The sequence below is a fragment of the Diabrotica virgifera genome, chromosome 4, assembly GCF_917563875.1.
Source record: "Diabrotica virgifera virgifera chromosome 4, PGI_DIABVI_V3a".
NCBI classification, from domain to species: Eukaryota; Metazoa; Arthropoda; class Insecta; order Coleoptera; family Chrysomelidae; genus Diabrotica; species Diabrotica virgifera.
In genome coordinates, this window is record NC_065446.1 from 157,349,245 (window position 1) to 157,364,256 (window position 15,012).

General features: G+C 33.1%; 1 protein-coding gene across 1 annotated transcript; it reads right to left on the reverse strand.

The window, feature by feature from the left end:
• Positions 1-4,099: 4,099 nt before the first annotated feature.
• On the reverse strand, positions 4,100-14,653 carry LOC126883716 (uncharacterized). Its single transcript, XM_050649378.1, has 2 exons — positions 14,548-14,653; positions 4,100-4,485 (listed from the first exon to the last, which is right to left on the reverse strand). Exons 1-2 carry the CDS (start codon positions 14,651-14,653, stop codon positions 4,100-4,102), a joined length of 492 nt encoding a protein of 163 aa, XP_050505335.1.
• Positions 14,654-15,012: the final 359 nt, after the last annotated feature.

Below are 15,012 nucleotides of genomic sequence, written 5' to 3' on the forward strand. Positions count from 1 at the left end.
GTTGAGTATGCGTGCCATGTTTGGGATAGATCTGCCCACTCCAAACAAGTTGATACTACTGCCTCGTTAGTAACGAGGTGCATGAAACCGACTCCAATCTCAAATCTATATAAAGCAGCCGTTTTTGCAGAATCCCCAACCCGCAGAAGTGTTACAGAGCACATAGAGAAAATTAAAGAGATCGTGGACGAGCGAAATGCTCTATCTATACAAATATACAAAGTTCGAACACCAGCAAAGCCAGTAAAATCCAGGAAAAGCTTCATAGTCCAAGTAATGAAGCTTAAAATAGGACAAAACCTCGCAATTTTTACAGAATGGATTGATTTACTTGAAAATTTGAGAATAAGTAGTGGATAGTCCAAGCATCAAAATATATATGATGCCGAAAGGCGCTTTTACCATAGGGGTGGTTACCACCCCATCTCGGGGGTGAAAATTTTTATTATATCTTGACCGCAAAAGTTGGCAAAAACATTCATTCTAAGCAAAAAACGTTCTATACATTTTTTTGATAAAATTAATAGTTTTCGATTTATTCGCTATAGAAAGTGTTAGTTTTATATCGAAAAAATCAATGTTTTTAATCAGTTTTCTGCTAATAGCTCAAGAAGCTTTCATTTTATCAAAACAACTTTACTCAACAGAAATGTACCTTTTGAAAAAATAAACAAAACCGTTTTTTCAAATTTTCTTTAAGACCAATAGTAATCGAGCTATACTTTATTATGTCAGTCAGCTCTTCTTGGTCAAATTCAAAATATTTTAGTTTCAAAGGCAAAAGACGGGAAAACTGTGCATTTTTAGATAACTCGTTTAAACTAATTTAACCTTTAACTACCCGCGCATCAAGTTATAACATAACTACACGCGTGGCTTACTTTGTACGCCACAAAAAAATACACTTAAAAACAGCGGATTTGTTTAATTTTTTTTGAAAAAATACACCTAGCTGTTTGTTATAAACCTTATTCGGCATAAGTGAATACTTGGAGTTCCTTTTCAGTAACCCAATTGGGATTTATAACTGGAATCATGGAATAACTGGATTCCATGATAAATAAAATTACTAATAAAAAATTTTTTTAAATGTTATTTTTTACAGGAGAAAAAGTATTGTTTACAAAGAAATTATATTTTTTGCCATAATGACTAAAAGACAATTAAAATATGTACTTATATTACGACTTATAGTAATATAATCCTGGGGTATTTGTCCACCACCGGAAACAACAAATAATAAAATGTAAATTACGATCTTTAGTCCTATCGCCAGGGGGGGTACAACGGCCTCCTTTATTCAGATGGACTTACCCAAGTTTTTTTCATGTATTTTGACCCGTAGAATACGAATTTTTTGGATAACAGTTGATCAGGATGTCGATAAGATTGTTATTGACCCAGAACTTGAGGAATTACATAACAGAGGTTTCTCACAAAACAAAACATTTTTTTTGTATTTTTTGGGTCATTCTAAGTAAAAAATGTTCAAACAAGTTTTCCCGTAGGATGCTCAGTTTTCGAGATAAACGCGGTTGAACTTTCAAAAAATCGAAAAACTGCAATTTTTAAACCCGAATAACTTTTGATTAAAAAATAAAATAGCAATTCTGCTTAGCGCCTTTGAAAGTTCAAGTCAAATTATATCGGTTTTGATTATTTGCATTGCTAAAAATTTATTGTGTTATTGTTAAACAAAGCTACAAACACCTAGTGCGTGAGTGATGTTTTCTATGATTTCTCATTTAAAATCTAACGAGTAGGTAGAATAGGTACTAGTGCAATCGAGGCTATTTCTACGTAGCATGCGTTAAAATGCATGTAAAGGCACGGGAAACACTATGTGTTTATAGCTTTGTTAAACAATAAAAAAATAAATTTTTAGCAATGCAAATAATTAAAACCGATATAATTTGACTTAAACTTTCAAATGCGGTAAGCTATTTTATTTTTTAATACAAAGTTATTCGGGTTCAAAAATTGCAATTTTTCGATTTTTTTAAAGTTCAACCGCGGTTATCTCGAAAACTAGCCATCCTACGAAAAAAATTGTAGAAACATGTTTTGCTTAGAATGACCCAACAAATACCAAAAAATGTTTTGTTTTGCGAGAGATCGCGGTTATGTAATTCCTCAAGTTCTTGGTCAATAACAATCTTATCGACATCCGGATCAACTGTTACCCAAAAAATTCGTATTCTACGGGTCAAAATACATGAAAAAAACTTGGGTAAGTCCATCTGAATAAAGGAGGCCGTTGTACCCCCCCTGGCGACAGGACTACTTTCCAGAACGCCGATTATAACGAAACTAAAACCAAATTGTAAAGCACATTCCAGTGATAGGTTAGAACAATAAGCAAGGTCAAAAATTAAATTTTTATATATATTTCCAATAGAATTCTTATATCTGGCGTACAAAGTACGCCAGCGCGTGTAGTTAAAGGTTAAAGTATTTAAAAATATGTATCTCCAGAAATAAAAAAAGGTCTTTAGCTCAAAAATTAACTGACATAATGAAAAGAATGTCAGTGCCTATTTTTTTCAGCAAAAAGTGATGGGAAACAACCCCCTAATCACTACTTTAATTAAAATTAGTCATTGACCTGATTTCGTATTCTTTATTTATGTATTATTAACAGGTTCTAAAAGTTTGATTAGCTTAGAGTGCTTAGTTTGTAAAGAAATGGGGTTAAAACGAATAACGAGTTTTGTAGTTTGGTAAAAAAAGCCCTTTTCTTCAGAATAGAAAGATTAGCATCAAAGATACGAAAAAATATTTAAATATGAAATTATAGCTTATTTGACTCCCAAGAATCTGTTTTGTAAAAATTTTTTCTACGGCAAAAATTGAATGAGCTATTGACAATTAAATCTTTTAATAACATGCAAAAACCACCTTTACCAACCCATTCAAAGTTACCTCTTGTTGTGACTGGGGATTTTAGGAGGATTTAATATTAATAGCCTTATAGATCTTATAAAAAGCTACAAAATTCTTTTTTACCAAACTTTCTAAGATAAAAAATAAAAAATTTACGGTTAAAAAATCAATATATTTTTTTGAAAAAAAAAAAAGGAGAAATCCAATTGGAAGCATAATAATGTAAGTTAGCGATGTTTTTAGTCATTGGCCTTATTCATTCTTTTTTATTTATGTATTATTAATATATTCTAGAAGTTTGACTGACATAGAATGATTAGGTTTTAAAAAACTGGAGTTTAAAGCGAATAACGAATTTTTGAAATTTGGTAAAAAATGCGATTTTCTTCAGAATAGAAATATTAGCATCCGAGATACGAAAAAAAGTTTCAATATGAAATTGTAGGTTATGTAATTCTCAAGAACTTGGTTTGAAAAAATGTTTTCTACGGCAAAAATTGAGTGAATGGTAAATGAGTATACCATCGAAAAACATTATTTTTTTAGATACAAAACTAACACTTTTGATAGCGAATAAATCGAAATCTATTAATTTTATCAAAAAAACGTATAGAACCTTTTTTGCTTAGAATGAATGTTTTTATCAACTTTTGTGGTCAAAATATAATAAAAAATATCCACCCACGAGATGGGGTGGCAACCACCCCCTTGGTAAAAGCGCATTTCGGCATCATATAGATTTTGATCCTTGGACCATCCACTACTTATTCTTAAATTTTTAAGCAAATCGATCCATTCTGTAAGAATTGCGAGCTGAAAAGCTTCGGTTCCTGGACTATTATTAGAATAGTGAATGATGAACCACCTGAGTATTTTCCTCTTTCCCAAGTTCAATGGACCGGCCAATCTCTAGAGTGTAAAACTGGGAAAACTATGAATAAGATAAGAACGGGGGACTCTCCAGTAAAATTAAACATGGCAAAATGGGGAAAAATAGGCCAAGATGTCGTAAACTGTGACTGTGTGGGAATACGAAATTTGGAAAATCTTCTTACATGTGGAAACTGTCCTCATCGCTGTACCTTCGAAGATTTGTGGCTCGTCAACAAAGATGGAACCAAGGTACCCCGATACTGGGCCGAAATTATATGAATGACATGTCCGGAAGCGATAAATTAAAGTAAGTGCAGTGTGACAGAACGGAATTCTGTCGTACTTACCCCATTAGCCTTTGATGCTCTTTTATGCAAAGCTGCATAGTTACAAACTCAGCTTTTTCGTCATAACACTCAATTTGATCTTTAATTTTCTCCTTATAACTCTCAAAATTCAAAATGATATAATTAAGAATGTCCAGTTGTCCAATAACATAACTAATAAAGCTGAAAAAGAAGATATCGGTTCCATAATTGTAGACTGCACAGCACGTGGCAGCGATATCTTCCCATAGAAGTGCATTGTAATAGTTTCCATCCACGTCAAAGGGTATCCATGAGCTAATTGGCAAATCTTTGTGTAGTTTGGTTTGGTTTGTGGCAGGATCGTAGATCTCTTGGTACGGATAAAATAGAGGAAATATAATGTACAAGTAGACAATGGTATCTGAAAATGATATATAAATAAATAGACAAGTTATACATTCCCCACATTTCTATGTGTGTCATCATCTTTCCAAAGGATACTGTGTTCCTGTCTCACTCCCTCTTCAGTCCTGACCCACAGGAGAGGGTATAGTGGTCATCCTTATGAACAATATTTTACCCCTTCCAATTTATGTGAACCACCAACAGCTCGAATACGTAAAACACAACAAATATCTTGGCTTCTGGTTCAACAATCAACTTGATTATAAACAAGAAGTAAGAGCGAGAAAATAGATAGCCCAACAAGGCTTTATCAAAACAATGGCTACAAAAAGAATAGCTTATTTTGTAACACTAGCATTAATATCGGGCTTAGATGTTGTTTTGTGCATTGCTATGTATGGTCAATACTTTTGTATGCAACGGAGGCCTGGCCACTCAACATAACGCTGATGAGTAAGTTATAAGCCTTTGAACTCTGGCTTTATATGTATATATGCGAGGAAAAATGGGTGGACATACATAGTTAAATTTTAAAGTGCATAAATTGCATTCAAAAGTGCATAAACATGTCAAAATGGTTGTGGTAAGGGCCAGCTTTTGTTACTCGTGGGTTTTTGGGGTCGCTGAAGACGAATACGCCATAAGAACCGACTACCCCAGCACCAGGGGCGTAACAGAAGTCCCCGTAGCATGAAACTTGCGGGGGGCCCCAATAGATCATGGGCCCCATCTTGTCGTCTGATATTATGTAAAAGTCTGTTATTGTTATATTATTATACGTTGTGTGTTTAAATTTAAAAACGTAAATTTCTAAGGCGTATTCGGCAAGTGAATCATCTCATATCTAGAAACTTAATCCCTTTCGGTCTCCCGAACTTTTATGGCGACGACAATAAACTATAATGCTTTGTACGTGATTATTGAAAGATTTGAGAATTGCAATTTGCCGAATTTTAGAACAATATTTTTAAATCTAGAAATAGGGTTTCTCTTTAATCTTTACCTACGTTTAGTATTTCGATACAATTATCCAGAGGTGTAACAGATGTCCCCGCAGCAGGAAGCGTACGGCCACGGGCCCCATCTTGTCCTCTAATATATGTAAAAATGTGTTATATTATTCGCATAAATACGTTTTTTAAGCGGTGCTGTATTGAAAATGAAGATGCCCATCCGAATTAATAAAATTGTAGATATATTCGCTGATAGTAGTGCACGAAGAAAGTATCTCATAGAATAATACTATGTACTAATGGTAATCATTTAGTAATTTTTGTTCTATTTTATTCTATACCAATACAGATGAAAAATGTAAGTCGTCATAAACTATGCATGAATACACCAATAGCTCAGTAAATGACAGTTTTGGAGTGAAATTATCAGCGTCACGACGGACGTATTTGCTTGAAAATTTGGATTTAGGTTCTAATTACACTCCACTTTAAAGTTGGACTTATGCCGTTGGTTGCTTTTACTTCGGGTGGTGACACCCCTTTTTCGGGTGAAAAACATACGTTTAAAATAAGTCCGGAAATGTATAAATTGAATAAGTATAAGCAACTTTTGTTCTACAGAGTTTCTTTATCTATGTGTGTGTGTGTGTGTGTGTGTGCGTGTGTGTGTGGGGGTGCGTGTGTGTGTGTGTGTGTGTGTGTGTGTGTGTGTGTGTGTGTGTGTGTGTGTGTGTGTGTGTGTGTGTGTGTGTGTGTGTGTGTGTGTGTGTGTGTGTGTGTGTGTGTGTGTGTGTGTGTGTGTGTGTGTGTGTGTGTGTGTGTGTGTGTGTGTGTGTGTGTGTGTGTGTGTGTGTGTGTGTGTGTGTGTGTGTGTGTGTGTGTGTGTGTGTGTGTGTGTGTGTGTGTGTGTGTGTGTGTGTGTGTGTGTGTGTGTGTGTGTGTGTGTGTGTGTGTGTGTGTGTGTGTGTGTGTGTGTGTGTGTGTGTGTGTGTGTGTGTGTGTGTGTGTGTGTGTGTGTGTGTGTGTGTGTGTGTGTGTGTGTGTGTGTGTGTGTGTGTGTGTGTGTGTGTGTGTTTGTGTGTGTGTATGTTTGTGTGTGTGTGTGTTTATGTAAAAAAATGGCTAGGATGTGGGTCCGTTAGCCACAGCTTTTTATTTTATTTTTACCTCAATTTATTAGTTTTGTTATATTTTTACCTATTTCACTTAAATGACTATATTTGTTTCTTTCAAGTAGTTTATGAGTAATTTAAATATTTCCATTTTATGACAACTTAGTAGATATTCTATACTAATTGGAAAATGAACTTGTGTTTGTCGTAAATTGTAATATACTTAATTGATTTATATATCTCTCGTTAATTTTGCATTCAAAGAAAATATGGTTCAAATCTCTAATCGAAACATTATCACAAAAACAGACTGATGAATTAACTATTTTTTTTCAGACGGGTTTTTCGCAAATAACTCAAAAATAAGTATTTTATCGAATTAAATTAGATGTCGAAAAAATATTTGTAGCAGAAATGTAGTTATAAGATACAAAAAAATGGTGTACTTATTCATGAAGTGTATCGACACAGTAAAAGCACAGTTGAAACTCATAAAAAATTATTCTTATTCGTTTGATTCCAAATCGAATATTTCAACCGAATAACCAAAAAATAAAACACTTTTCGGGAAAAACTTTTTTAAATGTTTCAAAAAAGGCTTTGTTATTTTTTATAAAAGTTTCTAGCACCAAATCTCAAAATACGCTCAAAATAAAGTTGGCCCCTTTTTTGGAAAAAAAATCGTGAAAATCTCCCACTATTTTGCACCCCAGTAAAATTTATCGTTACCATTTACTTAAAATATTTATTGTTTTTATGATCTGTAAGTTTGACCCGTTCGAAGTCCTTAATTTTGAAAAAAATTGATTTCATAGTAAAAAAAGTTTTTAAATTTGGTAAAATTGCCTTTTTTTTAAATAAATAACTCTAAAAGTCTTGAGTTGACCACTCGCGGGGGGAGGGGGGGGCGACGGAGTTTGTTACGCCATTGCGGAGCACCTAGTGTCCCGTAGCACACCATCTGAAGTTTCGAGAGTTTTCGGCACTGGAGCACCTGGTACCCAAAAACCCTCCAAACTCCAGAAGATAACAAATCTTATCAGTGACCTTGGGCACCAGACGGTTCGGGGGTCAGTTCTGATGGCGTATTTGTATTCAGAGACCCCAAATACCGCCTAATAATCTATTTTAATGGATTCAAGGCCGAAAACCTTCGAAACTCCAGATGATAACGTGCCTTAGCAGTGACCGTAGGCTCCAGGGCCATCAGGTGCTCCGGGTGTCTGTTCTGATGGCGTACTCGTGTTCAGAGACCCAGCAGCGTACTGATAGATCAACGGGCCCTGGTTCCAGTTGGAATGCGGGCCCCCTCCCAATAAATTTTTTTTTAATCAACATTAAATATAAATCAACATCAACAATATTAATCCTATCGTTTTTCATAGTGACATAGCTGATCACTTTACTCCAGTCGTTTTTAAACTTAAATAATGAAACTCAAAAATTTTCTACTTTTAACGCCTGGATCCCGCGTACCAAAAAAAAGTTTATTAACAGCAAGCTGGAAATTTGTTAATAGCTTAACGGTATCTATTCGGACAAACTCTGATATATGGGAACACTGGAACAGGTTAAGTTTTAATTGTGGAACGTAATTTTAATTATGGAACTTGTCATCCTGACACGTTTATGATTGTGAAAACTAGCAGGTTGTTTTTAAGTTCATTCAATAGCAAACTTTGTACAATATATGAAAAAATGTTTGTCCGACAAATATGTTAGGCATTTTAATAAGTCTCCGACACGTAGAACATGTCAAATAGCAGGAATTATATTAGTGATAAATAGCACGAGAGTTTAATGAAAGGGTAACCAATCAATTAGAAGTTCTGCCCGACAAAATACATTTGACATTTTCGTAGTCTGACGTTCGAAACCTGTAACCTGTTCCACAATTAAAACTTCATCTGTTCCAGTGTTCCCGAACATCAAAGTTTGTCCGACTAGACACCGTTAAGCTATTAACAAATTTTCAGCTTGCTATTAATAAACTTTTTCTGGTTCGCGGGATCCAGGCCTGTCCAGTCATAATTGGACGGGATTCTGCAGAAAGGATCTAAACCACACTTTGTTAAAACTGAAATTTTAGCCAAAAACTTTACGATAAAATTTAAAATTCTCTATTAAAAATAATCATGGTTTACCATTAAAAATCGTCAATATATGCATTAAATTTGATTTAACACATAATGTTTGATTCAAGAAAACAGTTGTTTAAAAAAAATCAAATTTTGTAGCTTGGTTCCCTTCTGCAAAACAACTTAAGTGAATTCAAAGTTAACAAACATGTATTTTCCTTTACTCAGTTACTTAATCAGGCGTATAATCTAAAAAAATGTTGATATGAAATTACTGGGGTTTAATAATTAGTTCGATTTCAAAATCTGGAAGTCCCGTGAATTCAAGAAAACAGTTGCTTTAAAAAAATCCACTTTTGTGGCTTAGTTCCCTTCTGCAAAACAACTTAAGTGAATTCAAAGTTAACAAACATTTATTTTCCCTTACTGAGTTACTTAATCAGGCGTATAATCTAAAAACATGTTGATATGAAATTACTGGGGTTTAATAATTTGTTCGATTTCAAAATCTGGAAGTCCCGTGAATTCAAAAAAACAGTTGCTTTAAAAAAAATCCACTTCTGTAGCTTAGTTCCCTTCTGCAAAACAACTTAAGTGAATTCAACGTTTTTTTTTTTTTTATTAATGGCTTTGACAGAGCCAATTAGCCAGACTATTTGTGTTTTTTTGTATGGTATTACAATAAAAATTTTAAGTTAGTATCTAAGCCTACTTATTATCTAAATTTACAGAGTGTTATACTATCTTAATGGATACATTTTTCAATTTTGTGTGATACTTTTACAATTTTATAATTTTATTATCTAAGCCTATTTAAAATTTAAATTTACAGGACGTTACATATTCGTAAAGAAATTGTAACGTCTGCTTATTTTTTGGAAAAAGAATTTCATTTAAATTGACAGGTAAAGGACAATTTAGATCAATTAACTTTTCATACATTACTTTAATATTTTGTCTGTACAGTCCACACTCCAATATGAGGTGCTGTAGATCTCCCATTCCACCACAGGCGCAATATGGGTTATCAGTTATCACTCATACCTATGCTGTGTTTGTATGCTGGGGTTAGTGCGTGATTTGACCTCATTCTGTTTATTGTTTTTATAAATAGCCTATTTGATTCTTGTTTAAACCATCTCTCATTGGGAATTAGTGGCTGGCAATTTCTAAAATTTATTCCCGTTGTACTTTGGTTATATACACGTTGCCAATTTTGTTTGCAATGGTTTTTACTGATATTATCTATATCGGTTACTGGTAGAAGTATGTTGCTTATGTTTTGTTTGGTTAAAGCTGCAGATTTAGCTAATTTGTCGACTTCTTCATTTCCTAATATTCCAGAATGTCCTTTCACCCAACAAATAATAGTTGAACTACCCGAGGAAGTAAAATCATAATATAGACTCTTAATTTCTATCTCAATGTGGTTTAGATTTTTTGTCGATTGGATAGAAGTGAGTTTGTCCACAATACTTCTACAATCGGTGAAAATGATATAATTGTCCATACCAACAGAGGCTATATATTTTAACGCAAGTAATAAAGCTGATAATTCGGCTGTATATATTGAAGCTTCATTAGGCAATGGGCATGATTCTTTGTATTCAGAATTCCAGTGATATATTGCACATCCGGTTTTAGTTTGAATTTTGGAGCCGTCAGTAAAAATATATTGAAACAAAGGCCACCTGTCTTTAATTATTTTGTTGATAATATTGCCTGGAAGGTTTGAATCCATGTAGTTTGTTTGTATTACCTTGGAAAAGAGAGTTTCAGTAGGTTTAGTGTAAATTAAAGGTATTTTATTTTTGTACATTTGGTTTTCATTCATTGTCAACTTCCTGTAGCTTTCAACGTATATGGGGGTTTTTTTAGTACACCAATATTTATGGCTTAAATCTAATATATTCAAGTTACGAATAGTCCTTAAGTAGCTGACGTTTTTGGAGATAGCTCTAGCTACAAACTTATCTGTACAAAACTGTCTACGTAGAGTAAGTGGTGGTTCCTTAGCTTCAATCTCAATAATAGTAATAGGAGTGGATTTTAAGTAACCGAGACAGAGTCTCAAACATTTATTCCTTTCGATTTCAACTTTATTAAGATATCCTGTTGACGCAGACCCATATAACTGACAACTATAGTCGAAAATTGGTCGAATCATTGAGCGATAGAATAGCAATGCAATATTCGGGTCAGCTCCCCAACCGGTTCTACAAAAAGCTCTAAGGATATTCATAGAATTTTCTGATTTCTTTATAATAGAATGAATTTGATCCTTCCATAACAATTTACGATCCAAATACGTCCCAAGATATTTAACACAATTTTTTATCGGAAATTCTATTCAACCTAATTTGAAGGTGCCTTGAGGAATTTGGCGTTTTTTGGAGAAAAAACAAATTTCAGTCTTTGTGGTTGATATGGATAAGCCTAGAGAATGGTAATCATTTTTTACACAATCTAATGTAAATTGAAGTTGACGTCTACAAATGTCTAGGGAAGAATGGGAGGTGTACAACACAACATCATCTGCAAATTGTAAAATATTAGAGTGTGGAGGTACTATATGTTCTAAATCTATATTGTACAATGAAAAGAGAAGTGGACTTAAAATACTACCCTGTGGTATACCTATACTCGTTAACCTTGGTGGTAAAAGGTTCTCGTTTATTTTTAAGTAAGTCCATCTATTCTTGTACAAGGATACAATGAAATTTGAAATTTTAAGTGGCATTCCAAGATCTACTAATTTTTTATAAAGAATATCTAAATTTATGTTATCAAACGCTGAAGTTACATCTATAAATGCTGCAGCTGTCGACGCCTGATTTGTAAAATTGACCTGTAAAGAAGAGACTAGAGAAGTGTAGACCTATCTTGTGTAGACCTGGATTTTCGGAAGCCGTACTGAGATTTGGGAAGGATATCTTCGGACTCAAGCCAGTATTCAAGCAGATTTTTGATTAATCTCTCTAGAGTTTTTAGTACACAGGAACTTAAAGATATAGGTGTGTAAGATTCAACTTTGTTATCTGGCTTTCCTGGCTTTTTTATAGGTAATACAATATAGTCCTTCCATGCTTTGGGAATTAAATTTTTGTTTTGCCATATAGTGTTAAAAATTTGTAGTAATAATAGTTTATATTCTGTAGGTAGAAAATATAGCATAGAATATGATATACAGTCCATCCCTGGAGATGAACTATTATTTTGCTTGAGTCCATGATTTAATTCCCATAATTCAAATGGTTTCTCTAGATTGAAGTTTTCTCTGGGTACGGTAACTGTAGCTTCATTTATCTGACTTGGAACCCAAGGAGGTGAAATCTTGAAATGGAACTCTTCTATCCATGCAGCTTCGGTGTTTATCGGAAGTTGATTGGACTGCTTTCGGTTTTTGTAGCGATTTACTTTCTTCCAGACGTCGCTGATTGGAGTGTTGGAGTTTAAGCTTTCGCAGTAATTTATCCAAGTTTGTTTTTTTCTAATTTTAAAAGTTTTCTTTGCTAAGGCATCTAATTTTTTGTATTCAATTAGATTGTGAAGATTAGGATTTGTTTTATAATGTCTATATGCTGTTTTGCGGTTATTTGCAGCTGATTCGCAGTTATTATCCCACCATGGTTTTGGTATCTTATTTGTAGGATATTTGTTATTGTTGTATGATTTTGGAATTGAAATGGTTGCGCATCGGTTTATTTCGGTAACTAATTCTTCATAAGTTTGTGGTTGTTTTCCCGAATAAAAGTTCGATGAATACAAATTCCAATCTGCTTTATGTAAATTCCATCTTTTGTGTGTATTGTCACCAGGTTGTATTGCTTGTTCCGAGTTTTCCAAGGCTATGATCAAGGGTAGATGATCAGAACCATGTGGATCTTGAATAACAGACCAAGTTAATTTAGATACAATGTCCTGGGTACATATTGTTATATCGATTGCTGATAGGCTGGAAGTTAGTGCAAGAGTTGGAGAACCATCATTTAAGTATAATAGATTACATTGTTCTATCGCCTCTAATAAAACTTTACCGTGAGTATCATTATTTTCGCAACCCCATGCCATGTTGTGAGCGTTGAAATCCCCTCCAATGATGAATGGAGAAGGAATGTTTTGAAAAAAATTGACCCATTCTTCAACCGTTACTCTAATACCTGGTTCTTTATATATGGATATTATATGTATTGGTTTCTTGATACACGAAATTTTAACAGCCATGCAAGTATAAGTAAAATTATAATTATCCAATAAATTTATCTCTTCTGTAATTATTTTATTTTTAATTAAAATTGCTGTGCCTCCGTACCCATCAGGGCGATCAGACCTAAAGCAATTATATCCTGAGAAGTTATAAAATTTTTCTGGTTTAAACCATGTTTCTGATAACATGGCCACATATACATTTTTTTGAATAAGTAAGGCTTCTAAATTTGGTTTATTAGAAACTGCTGAGCGACAGTTCCATTGTAAAAAGTTTAAAGGGTTAGTTGTGTCTGACATGATGTTTGAGATAGTAAGTCTTCTTGTGAGATCGCTGCCGTATTTAAGTATCTATTAATTTGTTGTATAATCTCTGTTTTTGATTTGTCTAAATTTTCAGTGAGTTTTAATGAACTAATTATATTAAGAACCAATTCTAAAATTACATTATTTAATTGTGATGGTAGTCCTTGTGTTTTCAAGTTTGTTGTATGTGTATGCTCTCTATATTTAGACGTATTATAAATACCACCTTTTTGTCTAGGAATATTTTCTTGAGAAAGTATTTCTTTTCTAGCTGATTCCAAAGTATTGGGAGAACTTGGCCGGTGTCGCTTAAAATTTATTTTTTCTGGGTTATTACTGCTGAAGAACATTTGTGAGGAGAATTTCTTTGCGGATGAAGCTGATTGATTTGGAATTACTTGATAAGATTGCCCATTCTGATTAGAATTGGTTGGCAAGGAAGAACTACTATTTCTGACAGCAATATTGGCATATGAAACTTTCGGAATTTGTTTACATGCATCAAAGAAATTTAGATTTAATGATGACATCGTATTCGTAATTTGTTTCTGTCTAGAAAATTCAGGACATGAACTTAGGTGTGTAGTCAAATGATTACCTTGACAGCTGAAACAAGTTGGAGTATATTCATTTACTGTACAATCTTTTGTATTATGGAAATCATGACATTTGTTGCACCTGGGACGTGCTTTACAATTAAATCCAAGGTGTCCAAAACGAAGACAAGAGAAACATAATAGAACTTTTTGAACATAGGGTTCAACGTCTTTGATCACTTTATTAATTGTGATATATTTAGGAAGAGTTTGTGCTTTAAAATTAACAATACATGATTTTGGGAACTTTGTCTATTATTGTTTTATGTTCGATATGTTTCTCTACCTTTCTATTTATTTTTCTAACCGAAACTACTTCGAAATTACAGTGCATATCGTATTGTTTAATTTTATTTTTGATATATTCTTCTGAAAATTCTATATCTATGTCCCTAATTATACCCTGTCTATGGAGTATAAACTTCGGAACGTAAACATCTAAATTGTTGTTTGTAAACAATGAGCAAGTTTTTTGATTGATTAAAAAATTGGCTGATTGATAATCTTTAAATTTAATTCTAATTCTATTCTTGCCTATTGAATCAATACTAGTAATTTTGTTATCTAAATTCGAAAAATTAGAGAGTATAATGTCGCCAATTTTGATAGCATTAATCTGACCTTTAAAGTTCGGAGTATTATTTATATATATATATATATATATATATATATATATATATATATATATATATATATATATATATATATATATATATATATATGGAAAGATCCTACGTCACTGCTCTGATATAGGAAATGTTCTCTTATATTGTCTGTAGAAATATCAGATTTATTACTTACAGTTTCTCCTTTATATTTTGATTTACCGTCCCATGTGTTATTTATATTGATGTTACTTTTCTCTATATTATCATCTTGATCCATCCTGTTAATATCTGGAGGTTTATCTGGAGGTCTCCCTGCATAGTCCATATTAAATTTTAAAGTTTTTAATAACTGAACACTTTGTCACTTCCAATTATTGACGTCTCCAAACGGAAACCCCAAATGGGGTAAAATAAGTTCAAATACAATTAACTTCTAGGTTTTTCTTGGTCACGGGGAACAAAAAACTATTAAGGATGTAATAGATCGAGTTTTACAAGCCCAAAATATATTATTTCACTATTTAAATAGTAATTTTCAGGAGCTGTTTTTTATATGACTGTAATTGACGTCTATAAAAGTCGGAATTCAAAGTTAACAAACATTTATTTTCCATTATTGAGTTACATAATCAGGCGTATAATCTAAAAAAATATTAATATGAAATTACCGGGATTTAATAATTT